The sequence below is a fragment of the Fopius arisanus genome, unplaced genomic scaffold (genome assembly GCF_000806365.1).
Source record: "Fopius arisanus strain USDA-PBARC FA_bdor unplaced genomic scaffold, ASM80636v1 scaffold00049, whole genome shotgun sequence".
Lineage (NCBI taxonomy): Eukaryota > Metazoa > Arthropoda > Insecta > Hymenoptera > Braconidae > Fopius > Fopius arisanus.
The window spans coordinates 582,390-598,003 of record NW_011887788.1 but is presented as its reverse complement, the minus strand read 5'-3'; the positions used below and the strand labels follow the sequence as shown (position 1 = coordinate 598,003).

General features: G+C 38.9%; 3 protein-coding genes and 1 long non-coding RNA gene across 20 annotated transcripts in view; 3 read left to right on the top strand and 1 right to left on the bottom strand.

The window, feature by feature from the left end:
* Positions 1-130: 130 nt before the first annotated feature.
* On the top strand, positions 131-5,125 carry LOC105267690 (uncharacterized). 8 transcript variants are annotated; one of them, XM_011306716.1, is made up of 5 exons: positions 131-430; positions 1,187-1,271; positions 1,750-2,183; positions 2,761-3,040; positions 3,119-5,125. In XM_011306716.1, exons 3-5 carry the CDS (start codon positions 1,799-1,801, stop codon positions 4,659-4,661), a joined length of 2,208 nt encoding a protein of 735 aa, XP_011305018.1. In that variant the 5' UTR covers positions 131-430; positions 1,187-1,271; positions 1,750-1,798; the 3' UTR covers positions 4,662-5,125. The 8 variants fall into 8 exon arrangements, with proteins under 8 accessions (XP_011305018.1, XP_011305014.1, XP_011305020.1 ...); XM_011306712.1 differs by having other exon boundaries at positions 131-615; XM_011306715.1 differs by lacking the exon at positions 131-430 and adding an exon at positions 667-765.
* On the bottom strand, positions 2,330-14,928 carry LOC105267693 (uncharacterized). Its single transcript, XR_892280.1, has 3 exons — positions 14,813-14,928; positions 2,724-2,895; positions 2,330-2,473 (listed from the first exon to the last, which is right to left on the bottom strand). It is a non-coding gene; the product is annotated as an uncharacterized lncRNA (long non-coding RNA).
* On the top strand, positions 5,536-13,380 carry LOC105267691 (ral GTPase-activating protein subunit beta). Of its 5 annotated transcripts, XM_011306722.1 has the most exons (18): positions 5,536-5,648; positions 5,721-5,769; positions 6,139-6,559; positions 6,826-6,852; positions 7,016-7,414; positions 7,669-7,929; positions 8,011-8,199; positions 8,436-8,537; positions 8,606-8,746; positions 8,822-9,060; positions 9,128-9,358; positions 9,439-9,589; positions 9,672-9,779; positions 10,130-10,225; positions 10,362-10,502; positions 10,765-10,779; positions 10,994-11,736; positions 11,957-13,380. In XM_011306722.1, exons 2-18 carry the CDS (start codon positions 5,734-5,736, stop codon positions 13,352-13,354), a joined length of 4,698 nt encoding a protein of 1,565 aa, XP_011305024.1. In that variant the 5' UTR covers positions 5,536-5,648; positions 5,721-5,733; the 3' UTR covers positions 13,355-13,380. The 5 variants fall into 5 exon arrangements, with proteins under 5 accessions (XP_011305024.1, XP_011305023.1, XP_011305026.1 ...); XM_011306721.1 differs by having other exon boundaries at positions 5,536-5,769; XM_011306724.1 differs by lacking the exon at positions 6,826-6,852 and having other exon boundaries at positions 5,536-5,769.
* Positions 13,679-15,614, top strand: part of MRP (Multidrug-Resistance like Protein 1) — a 14,891-nt gene continuing 12,955 nt past the window's right edge. For 4 of the 6 annotated variants that reach the window (XM_011306726.1, XM_011306731.1, XM_011306727.1 and 1 more), the window contains exon 1: positions 13,679-13,757. The gene's annotated coding sequence lies outside the window, so the exon portion shown is untranslated. Of the gene's footprint in view, positions 13,758-15,140; positions 15,262-15,614 lie in introns of those variants that run through there. The other 2 variants (XM_011306730.1, XM_011306729.1) reach the window with 2 other exon arrangements.

Sequence of the window (15,614 nt, the reverse complement as noted above, 5' to 3'; positions counted from 1 at the left end):
TTTAATTTCATTCAATGAATCTTGTTATTTTTTTTTTATTTATTTAAAATATCATTCGGGAATTTCGTATTATTTAATTCTCAACGTGAAGGGCGGGTTACCCAGAATGTTTGCGTCTGCGTCTGAATGCGATTCCCGGTGGTGGTTTCGTCGATACCTGGGTAACGAGAAATTGCAAAACACATAACCCAGTGAATCTCTGACATGGCTCGAATCACCGTGCCCTATTCCTCCCCAAAATACTCTCATTTTGAGAATAAAATCAATCGTGATTCCCCCGCGAAAATAAACTTCATCATGAGAACAAATCCAATTTTCCTAATCAATTCATTTTCATAATTAACGCGTTGCCTTCATTATTCGTATCATATCACCGGTATTTTCTTGTATCAGTTTCCGCTGTCGAAGGTTTTACTGAAATATTGATAATGTACGTGGTATTGTTGGAATTGAAAATGCAGAATAATTTTGTTGTTATCTGGTGATCGAGATAATTTATTATTTTTATCGATAAAAATTGTTAATTATGCGATGAATCGCGAACTTGACATTGATTTTGTGTGGAATGGATCAGTTGTCACGGAATATCTTGTGTCGCAGAGGAAAAATTCAGTTGTAAATATTTCTTGCAAATATTCTTCACGCGGCCTTGCGATGAACATGTGTTATTAATTTCTGGTGGTCTTTATTTTCCCATGATTTTTTTTTAGAAAAAAAAAAACCAGAACGCCCCCATTTCGATGACGTCTGCTTGATACGTCAGCGGTATAGTAAAACGATTCAATACTCTCAATTATTATTTATACCAATCTACGTGATTGTGTAATGTCACGACAGCGTAATTGGGAGATTGTATTAAATCTCTAATTACTCTGGCTCAATTCCAAATTTAAAAATACTATTCTATCTCGTGTGACCGCCGGCGGGAAAATACTAATTACAATTCGCATTTATAAATTTAACTGGAAATAGTTGATAGAATTTTCCTCTAGCATTTCCGGTATTAAAATTTCATGAAATCGTGTGGAAATTTTTTCTTCTTTTAACGGAAATTCTAGGAAATTTTTTAGTCATGATTTTGTTTAAGTCAGTGTTATTTTACTTGTTTATCGAGATTTCTTAAATAATTTTTCGGAGAAGTCGTTGGCTGTGCTTGTGGCACTAACTATTCTGTTCAATTCAATAGTTCACGGAGGGCACAATAATTCAATGAAATCCATGAGAGCTTTACTCAGAGGCCTCAGTTGATCGTGACACTCCGAGGTGACAGGGTCAGTACTTATATTTTAAATAATCATTAGAATTTCCGTTCTGATTCCTCTGTGATGTGATTTAAACGAGTGCCAAATAAAACAGTTTTCATAAAAATATCGACGAATTTTCCGGGTTCGTCTATTGATTCAACCGATTTAATCACGAGTAGGAAAAATATTGCAGGAAAATTATCCGAGGAAACTCGGAATTCACAACTAAAAATATTCATTCAAATAGCGCAACTGAAAATTGCAGAATGACAAATAAAAAAATTCCGAGAAGAGTGAGAATTGGATAGAACTGTGAAACATTATCTGTAAATTAACGCAATAATGATTCCAAAGATTAAAGGACAATTTCTTAGACTCCTGAAATGCCCAAATCGAGTGGAGTTAAATTTTATGTCAAGTTGTAAAAAAACTTGAATTTACAATCAACTGAGTGCTTATCTTATCTTTAAAACAATTCAAGATTTTTCTCGATTTTCTTTCACAGTCATCAAGTCAATGCTTGGTCTACGATGAGATAAAAAACAAAATTTTCGATGGTGAGGTGCGATGTGTTTAAAGGAGTTGGAATTGAAATGGAGAACGATTGTTGTACTCCACTTTTGGAAGAGAATAATCATTCAGACGAGGAGGAAGCAGTCAATCAGCTCACCCAATCATTATTGGATTCATCAAGAAAGGGTGGATTTGATTCAAATATTAATAACAGCGAGAATGGATTCAGTGAAAGCCTTTCTAGGAGTAAACTCCAGAACACGATGAGATCGAAGTGGTTCAGACCGGGGGAATGTATTCGAAAAAAAATTGCGCCCATGAAACTATTACTCTCCTTTATTCTCATTTTTTCACTTTATTTCATATCTGGACGGTACATGGAGTACGACAGATACCTGCCACACAAAGTCTATGACCTTGAAGATGGTGAGTATTACAAAAGAAATTTTAAACCCATTAATTCATAAATTCATAAATTTCTTTTACCTCTAAATTTGTTTTCAATAAATAAATTGCTGGAAACGCAATTATAAATTATTTAACTATTCGTTTCCCTCAATTTTTCCATCGAATATGTTCTTTAAAAAATTCAAAGAAATAGAAATAACAATACAATTGTTTTCTAAGATAAAATCATCGGAGATTCCTATTCGATATTTTCATAGTATATGCGTCTCGGAAATTATCTCTCTCGTCATCGCTCATTGTAGAGAATCCTATAATTACGGAAAATAGTCATTCCGATAGAAATTGTTGATATTAAATATCTCTTGCAACATTGGGAAAGCCAAGATTGTGGGGTTGAGAGGAGGAGAGGAATGACGAGATGACTGGAAATTTATTGATAGATGAAAGATTATTCTATTTCTCTCGCCACTAAATCCTGAATATAAATTCCTGAGAGAAGCAAAAATCAACAAGAAAATAAGAAATCGTTAATAAAATCCATTAGATAACATCAATTACCTTGTTTTTATCGCCTTTTGACACTTGGATGTTCCAGAATTGGTGGATGGTTACCTGGTTTGGAACCCAAAATGCCACATGGTCTCGGAGAACCCGATGGATTCATCCATCACGAAATATATAAAGAAACAGAAGTTCGAGGCGTGTTCAGCTGGCTCTCTATTGACTTACACTGAAAAAAATATAAATGGGTCATATTCCCTAGTCATCAACCAAACAGTTGCCACGAGTTACAAAAAATTTGTCTGCTGCTGGTCAACAATTACCCGAACTCCCCCGAAAAAACCCCCCACAGGAGAATGGGATACAAAGATCGAGTAATAATTCCCGACCCTATAATTTCCCTCCATATATTCCCGAGAGGTATTTATTTCTGACTCATAAAAATTTTTCAGCCAGGGAAAATGTCATGACTTCGAAAACCGTGTGCAACTCCCAGCAGACGTGGAAACAGTGATGATCTCCTGTCGACGGAAAGGCGCTGCAAAGAACATCCTCTACGAGAACATCCACCCGATTTTGAATCCAGCAAAGGTCCAGAGTAGACTGAACTCATCAGAGCAGTTGGACCAAGCCCAAACGAACCAAACGAAGATGAGAAGAAAGATGAGTATCCTAGTCCTAGGAATAGACAGTGTCTCACGCCTAAACTTTCAACGAAGTCTACCAAAGACAATGCGTTACCTGATAGACACAGGTTGGATAAACCTGCAGGGCTATAACAAAATAGGTGACAATACATTTCCAAATCTCATGGCAATTCTCACTGGTCAAAATATGACGACAGCATACTCCAATTGCAAGCCAACGCAGGCCTATGCCTTGGACAACTGTCCATTCCTGTGGCACAATTTTCGAAATGCTGGATACGTCACTGCCTACGCCGAAGATGTTGTACCACTCAGTACATTTAATTACCTGAAAGTTGGATTTGTCGAGCCACCAACGGACTATTACCTCAGGCCCTACATGATAGCCACGGAGAAGCTCTTGAAGCCCAAAAAAAGATTCAACGCAAAATACTGCACTGGACCTGAATTAGCAATTGACAGAATTTTTAATTATGCATTGGACTTTGCTAAAACATTTATCGGGTCACCTTACTTTGGATTCTTCTGGACGAATACCGTGAGCCACGAGGATGTCAATGGGCCGTCATCGATGGACGATCACTTCCTGGAGATGTTTGAGAAATTTGAAAAATCTGGAGTCAGTAATGACACGATGATGGTATTTCTGAGTGATCATGGCATGCGGTGGGGTGAGCTCAGGAATACTTTTATTGGATGGTACGAGGAGAGATTGCCTTTTATTTATTTAAAACTACCGGAGTGGATGAAAGATGATCCCAGTGTATTTCAATCACTCAGAATCAATGAGCACCGTTTAACTTCACCTTATGACCTTTATGAAACCTTTAGAGATATTCTTATTAAGTCTGGAGGCGATGCCAATGTCAGCAGTGGATGCTCTACATGCCAAAGCTTATTGAAACCAGTGCCAATAGAGAGGGGCTGTGCTGATGCTGGGGTCTCTCCTCACTGGTGCACTTGTACTGCATTTAAACCTGCGAATACTGACGATGATGTAGCTAAAGAAGGTGCTAAAGCGTTCATCAAACACGTGGAGAACGCTATCAAAGATTATAAGAATAAAAAGGGGAAAAGACTATGCGCTAAGTTGAGAATTAAAAAAATTCATAGAGCGGATAAAATTATTGATTTGAATAATTTTTCGAATCACTCAATTACTGTTGAGGGGTATTTTTACTTGATTGAAGTTACGCCCGGAGGAGGAAAATTTGAGACGACCATTAGAGTTCATGGAAAGGGAAATTACAGTGTCTCTGATGAGGAGATCAGTAGAATAAATTCTTATGCGGAAAGTGCCAAATGTCTCGATCATGGATCCAAACGATTTTGTCATTGTATTAAATAGGAATGGAGAATTGAGATTAGCAGAACTAGAATGTGATTCAACTACCATTTTTTTCAGGATTGAAACCAGATGCAATGGTCTGGGTCTTTTTCTGTGGTAGTGACATTTTTTGACTTCATTTTCCAACTTCATTGATTGAAACTGGGACAAGATGAACTTGGTAGACAATACGATTAAATAAAGAGTCACGTGAGTCGACTGGAAGTTTTCTTTTATTATTGTTGACACTCCGGGAGGAGGTGAATAATAATTTTAGAATGATGTGTGGTTGAGCCAATCGAATTCTAAAATTCATTCCTGCCAATTAACAGGACAATTGGATGTTGGGAGTCTGTATGCCTGGATATCCAAAGCAACACTTATTTTGTTAAATGAAATATGAAAAAAAAATGAAATGAAAAGTTATTGAAATATTGAGAAATATATAAATATAAGAACATTTGTTCATTTGTTGAAGACTATAATTTTGTTTCACATATTTTATTTCTCAACAAATTCCTCTAGTCTTGACATCATCATTTTTCATTCTCTGCAATTCATGGAAAACTATTTTTTATATTTTAGATTGTTCTCCAATATTTTTTTATTTTCCAAAGGAATTATTTATTTCTATCAAAGAAGGATCTTTCAGATCTACCAAAAGATACAATTCTCCGCACTCAACAGGCTTATATACCTAAAAAATAAAAATCGAAATTTTTCCTCGACTTCATTCGACTTTCATTCTTCGATTTTCATTAATTTTTAATTGACTAGGAGTGTCTCATGCTTTTTTAACTGAAGATCGATTAGTTCATCAGCATGACGTCATGGCACTGCAGTCGTTACATTCTGTCATGACCAGAGAGGATTGACTAAAGTAGTCAATCCTCTTTCGTCATGACTGGGGCACCAAAAAAATAGTACACATTTGACACATCGTCAACAATAATTTCACAGGTGTTTTGGAGTACTCTGTCATAATTGCTTTCCATGTAGATTAATGAGGTTGTTAATTCCACCGTTGACCAATTATTTAGAGTTTACAGAATATTCACTGTTGTGCGATTACCGTTATAGCTGGCTGTAATCTATGAATTTGGGCGTATTTAACAGAGTTAATCTAAAGGTAATTGAATCAGACGTTTAGATAAGTGAATTATCACTGATGCTGTGTAATTCTCGTCGAATTCGGGGCACATTGTTATTATTTAATTCCCTACTCAACTCTGCATTGACAAGGCTAATTGTTGGTGGGCAATAATTCCCAACAGAACAATTGCAATTGCACAATATGAGGTGTAGAATACAATCAACTATTTTAATTATCGATCAGTCATGACGATCGACGAAGAATAATTAATAATCTTTTTGAATTTTTTCTGTTGTCTCCGATTTGTCAAAATAAAATCGAATCTGTTGGGATAGTATTATTTCCTCGTGTCATCGTTATGTCATCTGTAATTATTTAAACTATTATTATTATTATTATTTCCAGGATTCTGGAGGAGGAATGTATTCCGAATGGGCTTCCCTCAGTCCCTTGATTCAGAGAGGCTCAGACGAAAGCCGGAGTGTTCTCGAGAAATTTTCACCAGGAGCTGGTCGTGAAGTTGCTCTGTCAGTCGTCAAACAATTGGCAGCAAATCTCGGAATTTCCCAAGCCGCTGAGACCAGCCCTCTGAATACTGATAAAGAGGTCCAGTGGTGCATGGAGGTCATCTGCTTTGGACTATCTCTACCTCTAGCTGAACACGATACAGTCCGTGATTGTGTCAATGTTTACTGCGAATGGCTCTCTGCCCTGTACACATCACCAAAGATTTCCGTTCCAAAACCAATTATTGAAGATGCTAATTTTTATGCCAGAAAAATAATAAGCCACTTTCATAATCTGTTCGTTCCGAGGAAGGGCGAAGGTGAGAATATTGACATCTCTCTGATATTTTAGATATGGGAAAATCGAGAGTCATTCCATGATAAAATTATTTCAATCATTTCGCCAAAATTGATAACTCAATTAATCATTAATAACGATGAAGCAGGTGAGTGGATTTTTTAATTGGTAATTTAATTAAATATTTACGTGAATGCGCTCGATTTTCTCGTAATACTTTGGCAGTTTTCAGATTTTAATTACGACCATTTAGAATCCTCTGAATTTATCCTGTTAATCTTTCCGTAGTCTGGCCGTTTTTATATCTGGATATAGGTAACACACTCTACTAGTATCACTTTATTCACTTATTCACCCCATATCGCCTTTAGTTACAATTCGATGTTTGATATCTGACTGATTTTCCCATCAATTACAAATCGAATTGAATTAATTGAATTTGTCTGAGGGTATTGATTACAAAAATAATTGCCATCAGGTACTGATACGATAAACAGACAAGCTGTGTTGTGTCACCGAGTTCTCAGGACACTCCAGCAAGTGGCGAGGGGACCAGCCACTCTCGATGGCGAGACTTGGGAAAGTCTGCTCCTGTTCCTCATCGGTATCAATGACTCCTTGCTAGCTCCTCCTGCCGTCCGAGAGGATGCTGGTGAGCAGCTCTGTGAGAGAGTTCTCGGGGTTTTACTTGAGGTGTGGCTGGTGGCTTGCGAGAAAAAATTTCCATCCCCACCACTGTGGCGAACCTTACGAGAATCCTGTCTCCGCTGGCGACACCGTCTAGCATTAATAGAGCAATGGAATCGAGTTTGCCTCGCTCTCACTGCGAGACTCTTGAACATCATGTATGGACCAATGTTCCCTGGATTGAAAATTAGTACGTCGAAATTTATCTTGTTCACGCCATACATTCACATACAATTTATTTCTGAGAATTCACATTCCTGGATATTATTTAATCTTCAATTTTCAATCTGAATTGAATATAAATTATTAATTAATTAAAGAAGTTAGAGGCAATGATGATAAGGGAAAAGAATTTCAGTAGAAATTTTGAAGGATTCGGATAATGATCTCTTCCAAAATGTTTGATGGATATTCCACCAGATTGTATTCTCGGTATCGAATCAGGTGACGAGGATGCTCAACTCATACCCCCAACCATGTCCGATGAGGCTGTTGCTCAGGCTTGGTATCGCCTGCTGCGGACGGTTGGTGATCCGGTGGATCTGTGTCGACCAGCTGTCGTTTCCCAGACACAAGCCTTCCTCCAGTACGCAATCACCAGCCCCACTGTCATCGATCCCTGTCAGCATCCATGTCTCCAGGCACTACCTCAGATATTTTTGAAGGCTATCAAAGGCATTGCAGGACAGGTCGATGCATTTCTTGGTAAATATTGACTCTCGTCATTAACTATCAACTCTTTTCGCTGCATTAGCACGTGGGTGCACGGTGACTGGAAAATTTCAGGCATCTCCCAAGCTTGTTGCTGGGAAGAATGCTGCGCAACCTCTGGAATATCAAGCACTAGTTCATCAGGAATTGGTGGTACTGGTGGTGATAAAATAAGTAAGGACCAACCCCAACCCTCGCCCACACCTCCAACACAACGCAGACTTGCCAAAAGTTTCAGCGTTACACCGTCTGCTGTCACGAAGGGTACCGCACACTTTTTCACTATTTTCGGAATAATTTTCATGCACTTTCTCTCGTTTTCCCAATCAATTTTAATCTATTACTCAAACTATTTTAATTTTCCAATTTTTCTTTTGTCTTTCCTTGATTAACACTCTAATATTTTCTTAACATTCAGTGATTTTTTAATTAGTGTGATGTACCAATTTTTATTTTTTCTCTCAAAATTTTCGAATTACGAATTGATAATCGTTACATAGGAATTCCCAAGGCATCGCTGATAGGTTTGACGACAAGTAGAATATCGAACACACCGATCAACATCGCCAACTCGGGGCCTTCATCAACGTCCAGCACAATTTGTAAGACTCCTTAATAATTTACAATCAATAAAGATTAATCAGCCTTTCAAGGGAAATATGATTTTCAGCTGCCACATCACTCACCAACGATATTCGACCGCCTTTGGCTGCAGGTCGACCAAAATGCAACACAGTTCTCCATCTTTTCGGTGAATGGCTCTTTGAAGCTGCATTTATTGGCACTGATGGATGGTCTCAGACTTTACCACGTAAGCCCTTCATGCCTTGTCTAATATTGCATTAAATAATTTATCCGAGCCAACCAAATAATCAATTAATCCCAGAACCAGTGGGAGCGTCAAAACGACCATCATCTGTCCTAGTGGAAGGCCCCAATTCCCTCCAGGAAACAATTAATGAAATCCCCACATCGCTGAGCATCGATCGTTATGAATCGGGGAAGGCAGAGGCCATGGGCGCCCTTTGTCGGATATTCTGTGCAAAAAAGACTGGAGAAGAAATTTATCCAGTGTATCTAGCGAGATTCTACCAGGCGGTGCATCGAGGACTCAGAGTTGACGAGGTTAATCTTCATTTCTGCGTGATAGAATAATTGATCTGCTTAATAATTAATTAATTTTCATGGATAGAGTCGAGAGTGTGGAGAAACTCTCGCTAGTATTCTATCCAATTCAGCTGATCTATTTCGACTGGATCTGGATGGCGTTGAAATGCTCGCGCCTGCTGTTCTCACTGCCCTAGAACTTGTACTGCCTGATAAAGATTTAAAACTGAAAGCGTCGAATGTATCTAAGATTGAACTTCGAAGGGCATCTATACAGATGTTAATATCGATGCTGGCACTGCCGTTACACTTTCAGGTATTGATAATAATTATTCAGCTGTTGATTGTCGTGAAAATTGGAATGTAGATATTATATTCCACAAATTTAATGCACAGAATCTTCCAATCCGCGAGTTTTCCCCTTCATTGTTGGACAATTTAGACAAGACTCCTTTGACATTCGGTCAGCTCAAGCCCAGATTGATGAATCTACTGATAAATGCTCTCCAAGTGGAGTCTGATCCCCTGAATACACATATGTTGTTAGGTACGTTGTTTATCTGCTACAAAAAAAATCTAGGCATTTTCTGGAGAAAATCTCCATCTCCATAATTTAATATTTTTTTAAGGTGGTTTACTCCTGAGTGTGCAAGACTCAGCAACAGCAGAAGAAGTCGAACAGTCTATTTTTCTCGATGCAGTGGACAACGAAACGTCAACGAATCTCTTGACGTCCGGTAATTATCATTTCAAGATCAAATGCAAGAGTGCATACGTAACACTTGGAACTTTCAGCCTGAATCCTTATCTTACTCTTCACGTTTTTCTTGAAATTACTTGAACTGCTTTTGTGATTTTTCATGAGATGCTGGGGCAAAATGGATAATTAATTAGTGCCGAATGATTGAATGTGGAGTAGAGGAATTTTCGTGAAGGAATTTACACATGAATGAATGGTTTTGCCCCAGTGTTTTCTTAACCATCTGCATTATGATTTGGTGAGCAATTTTTTTTTCGTTTTATTTTTATCGTTTTGGTTGCACCTTTGGGCATACGTCATTGTGAAATCATCACGCTGCTTCTATAGTCAGCAGCGACTCGACCAGTCAAATAAGCATTTGCAGTGACCTCCGCTCACTGGGGGATGATGGATCCAACGTTCAGGATGAAACCCCTGCTTTTGGTAAATATTTTGATTTACGCGCGCTTACATTGAATTATAGATACATCTGTGCGTTACGTGTTTACGAATACTCTGGGGGATTTTTTGAAGTTGACAGATGAAAATTTATTGGGGATATTTATTTGGTTTCATTCAGATTCAGCTCATGCTCTTTTTTTGAGAGCTACCTATCTAGTGTGTCATCGATTGATCTCATCATGGAAAACGGATCTCAATATCTCTTTGGCTGCTCTTGAATTGTTATCGGGATTGGCGAGAACGAATATTCGTGAAACTGGTGAGTATTTATATCATTTCCAAAAAAAAAACAACGTTCGGAGAAAAATATCTCTCCCTGCCCTGTTTTCACTCTATCATATTGTTATTTCATCTGCCTCCATCCGAACTATACGATCGAATAAAATTTGGATTGACTGATTCTATAAAAATTTTAATTTTATTAGATATGAAATGTAATTTATGAAATAACTGAAAAAATAAATCGTAAATATGTGTTTTTATGACGATTTATTCATATTTTATTTTCAACTGCAAACTAGCGAGGAGATTAACAGGTTTGTTCATTCCCACTTTCTGATCCCTTTTAATTACTCTAAGAGAATCGATTAAAAACTTGACTAGAGACAATTATAGACCTCCCACCGAACAAGAATTAAAAAAAAAATCCGACGTTATCACTTCTCTACTAAATTATAAATCTCGTTATCTGTTTCCTCGTCATCTACTGTGACAACGAGCTCATGATAATATTTACAAAACATTTACCAGATTCTTTGGAATGTAAACGTGCGGTTAAGTGGCTGTGCGATTACATAACTTATCAATGTTGGAGGCCACCCCCAGCTCATTCGAAAGACCTTCACTCATCGATAGTGGCGGCCTTCGGGTGTCTGACCACGTGGCTAACAGCTCATGCCCAACTCCTCCAGGACAAGGATTGTCTGACAACAGTCCTGGAAGTTGTTGAATTGGGGGTGTCAGGTACGAAGAGCATTGGTAAGCCCGGGGAGCCGATTAAAATGAAAGATGAGAAGGAGTTGAAACCGGCGTCGATGAGAGTAAGAGACGCAGCGGATGGTCTACTGACGATTGTCCTGGAGCAAGTTGGATATTTTCCAAGTGCCTGTGGGGCTCAGTCCCTCTCATCTCTCCTGGATGAGGTCTCAATCCTGGAGCACAGGCTGAAGGAAAATCTCAGTCGGTCTCAGGCTATCGAAAGATTTCGCTATTTTGTGGCTGAAAATGCCACGATGTTGGCTATTCTCGAGGAAACACCGGAGAATCTCGGGAACAGTAATGATCCTCATCCGACTGTCACTCTTGTCGTCAGAGGACCTTTCGGGAGACACGCCTGGACAATGCACCTCCGACACCTTCCCAGGCACAAGTCAGGGGCGAAGAGCATCAATCCGAATCCTGGCAGGCCCCTACCACTTGCTGAGGCTCTACCTCGGACTGATTATAAACCCAGATTTTTTCCTGATAATGTTGATAAAATTCCTCACTGCAAGGTATGTCATAGTCGGTTATTTTTGGTTATTTTTACGATACTGAAATGAATCATGTAAATATTTGTGGAAGTTTCATCTAATTTTTTATTTAATCTTCGATGCCCTATTTAGATATATTTTTAATCACTATTGCTGCTGATTTTTCGAGCCCCTGAATTTTGAAATATGAAGTTCAATTGACTGATCACCCTTGAAATTTTTTCCTCAACTGCAATTCCAGGTGGACGAATCAATCCCGAGTCTAGAAGCAGTGATGAACGACAACAGTTCCGTGAAAGAAGAGCACGACCTTCTATCCCACATCCTATCCACCCAAATGTCGATAGAAAATCAGATCGACGAGGAGTCGAGAACAACAACAACAGAAAAAGAGAGTTATCAGGAATGCCAGTCACCAGCCAATGCCCAAGAATTCCAGACAGCGCGTCTCTTCCTGAGTCACTTCGGTTTCATCAACTTCGACTCCCTCGGCCTGGACGATACCGATCGCCCCTTGGGTATAACAGCCCTGGATCCATCGATTCCCGGTTTCTGCGCAGACCTAGAGAGTCTCGACAACACAACCTCGAGAACCTGCGACACTGTCCACATATTCTACGTTAAATCCGGGCAAAAAACCGCAGGGGACATTCTCTCGAACATTCTGAGCAAAGCCACCATCTCCGACGACTTCCTGGAATTCCTGAACTCCCTAGGTTGGCCAGTGAGGGTCAGAGATCATGCAGGATGGACAGGACACGTCTCGACTTCCTGGAAAATCCTGGACACCAATTCATCCCACACCGAGACAATTCAATCATCAAGCATCTGCTACAGCGGTGAGAATCACGTTCTCTACTGGGCTGACGTCAGCTCGGAGATAGCCTTCATCGTCCCCACAGCTTCATCGAGCACAGGTAACAGCCAAGTGTCTGATTGCCTGGAGGATCAGGGAATATGCAGCAGTGACTGCAGCAGCACGAATTACAGTGGCACTTACGAGAGAAGTATGAGTGATTTGAGACCTGCATCGAGGCTGGACAGTGGATCCATCAATCCTCAGTGCTCACAGAGTTCCAGGACAATGTCCCTGGACCTGGAGAAACAGCCCTCCAGTCTGACGAGCTCAGGACCACCGAGTGTCTCCTCCAATTCCGATTTTCCAGTGAGATCCAGGAGGACTAATAAGCATTCCCTTCCTGGGGGAATGGAGACCAAAATCATGGTCGTCTGGCTGGAGAGTCTGGAGGATTATGCGCACTTTCCTGTGGATCAATTGCTGCCATATGCCAGCACTGGGCTCGAATCCAGGGCCTCTCAGGCATCCGATGTTCTCGTTATCTATTTACACTCTTTGTCCAGTGGACTTCTCAGGGTCAAGCTCCAGGGGCCAGTCTCCAGGATAAATCTGGCGACTCCTTTGGTCGATGGGATGCTGGTATCAAGGAGAGTCCTGGGGACTCTTGTCAGACAGACTGCTGTCAATATGGCGAGGAGAAAGCGGCTGGATAATGATAGCTACCATCCCCCTCATGTCAGGAGGAGGCTCAAGGTTCAGGATATGATGCAGAAGTATAAACGAGATCTATCCCAGCCCGAGTTGCTGACACTATTGTTTAATAATCCTGTTTTTCAGTGAAAATTAAAGATTTTGATAGTGCAACGACGGAATTTTTACAGTTCCGGCGTAATTGGAAATCATTGTAATAATTGAGATCGATTGTTTGTAGATAATTTTGAATTCAGTTCCAAGATCAAGACGAGTTAATTATGAGAAGACATTGTTATGATGTTTCACCACTGATGGAATTATTCGGGCTTAATAATTCTTGATGAATTGATTCGAGAGCTCGATTGTCAGAACGTGAATGCTTTAAATGGACGATTAAAGTTATTTGAGAGTCATGTAGTGATAATTGAAATTGTATCGTACGTATCTTATCTTTGGATTGATAGATATGGCGCAACGAGTTGTGGAATGGGGTAGTTGCATTTGTGGACGCAATGTACTAAGTCTTTTTGTTACATCGATTGTATTCCGTGTAAGTACATAATAAATATTTTTAGCACAACTTGATGATGTTTTATGATTTTTCCCAACCAATGAGAATATCAAATAAACATCACTCGAGAATTACAGGACTCATTACAACGTTTTATGGGAATAGGAGTTGTCTTATGATGTAATAATGCGGTGTAAATTGTTCTAGTGTCTCAATTTTTTATGATTCAGCGCCGATTTCGCTCGCATTTCGGTTAGGTATCGAAGAGAAAATTTTCTCACGCATCAATCAAACTGTTTTTTCTTTGGAGATACAAATGGAGAGGTATAAAATAGCTTTTAATTTCCGGAATGATGATTAGTTTATTGAGGAATAAATGTGCAAGTCATCGAAGTCATGGAATCGTTTGCAAAATGTGAGACCTCGAGGTTTCAAGAATCTTTAGCTTGACTTGCCCTCCAATGAGTTTCAGATCTGAGTGAATATTTTCTAATTATTAATTGATAATTAAATGAATACTGATATTGATTTTATCGAACGTATGAAGATTTTTAACCTCTAATTGTTAACAGATCGAGTCTATTAAAATGTACATTGAGAGAGTAAATAAATTTCATAGCTCTGACTTTTTGTTCTCGTAAATTTCAAGGGTAAATTTGTGACGGGGGATTGCACCTAATGATAACATTGCCGATTCCGGAAAGAGAAAAAACTCCCGCGTATGAATTTAGCACGCGTGTCAGATTGTAAATTCCTGGGGGCAGTTGACCGCTGGCAATTAGTCGTACTTGGAATTTACCGCATTTCTTGAAGTTCTGTCGTTGACCTCGAAGAAGGGACCCCACGAGAATAATAATAATAAACAAATAAACGAATATTCAATATGAATGGAATGCAATTGAAATCCCAAACACAGAATGTCGTGAGAATTTCACGGAAAAATTGACAACATGATTTTTTTTTAATTTTTCTCATGAATTCAGACGTGAAATTCCAAAATCAAAACGTCCATTTGCAAAATTAATTTGACAAACCCACAATTCACCACAAAAACTACAGAAATCCATGCAATAGTCCAAAAATTCGAAACTCACCCTAAAAATATCGTTGAAAAACTCATAATTCCCAGAACTTCAACTCCAGAAAGAAAATACATCAATTAGATTCGTCAGCACTCATCAATGATAAAAAAAAAAAGAACAACTGCAACTTAATCACCAATCAATAAAAACCGTAAAGTGTCTCCATATTGCCCCCTCATCCCCGACGACCTTGAACTTCCTGCAAGTTGAAAACAATCCCCGAAATCCCATGTCCGCCTCTAAAAACTTGGAGCAACATTCTGGGGATAAAAACGAGGGAATGAGGTATCAGTGTTTTAACAAAAATAAAAGTGTTAGTATTACACACATCCGCAAAATGGCGTAGAGTGGGGTTAAGCCATGACTGGTTGAATCAGTTGAAAATAATGATTAGAAGTGAAACAGTCTCAGTGTTCTCCCTGCACTTAGGTAAGCCAGAAGATACCTCCTGTTGTGATTCGGTAACTCCACAATTTCGTAATTATCATTAAATTTGTCCCCCGAGTTATTGCAACACGTTCGCAAGTGTCACCGCTCTTTTACCAAATCGTTGCAGAAAATGTGATTGTTATTGAGTTTAATCGAAGTTCAATTGAAATCGCGAGTGTATCCAAATTTTATTGATTTTGCAATAATTTTCGGGGTTAATTAGGCGTTTGGAATTTTATGTTCAAGTTTGGGAATCATCAGAATAATTTTCGGAATGATTTAAGAAGGAATGAATGAGATACTTATCTTTTCTTTTCTTATCAATAGAAATATTCAATTTTTTATAAATAAATAATTAAAATTACGCCAATGGCAATTTTTTCGC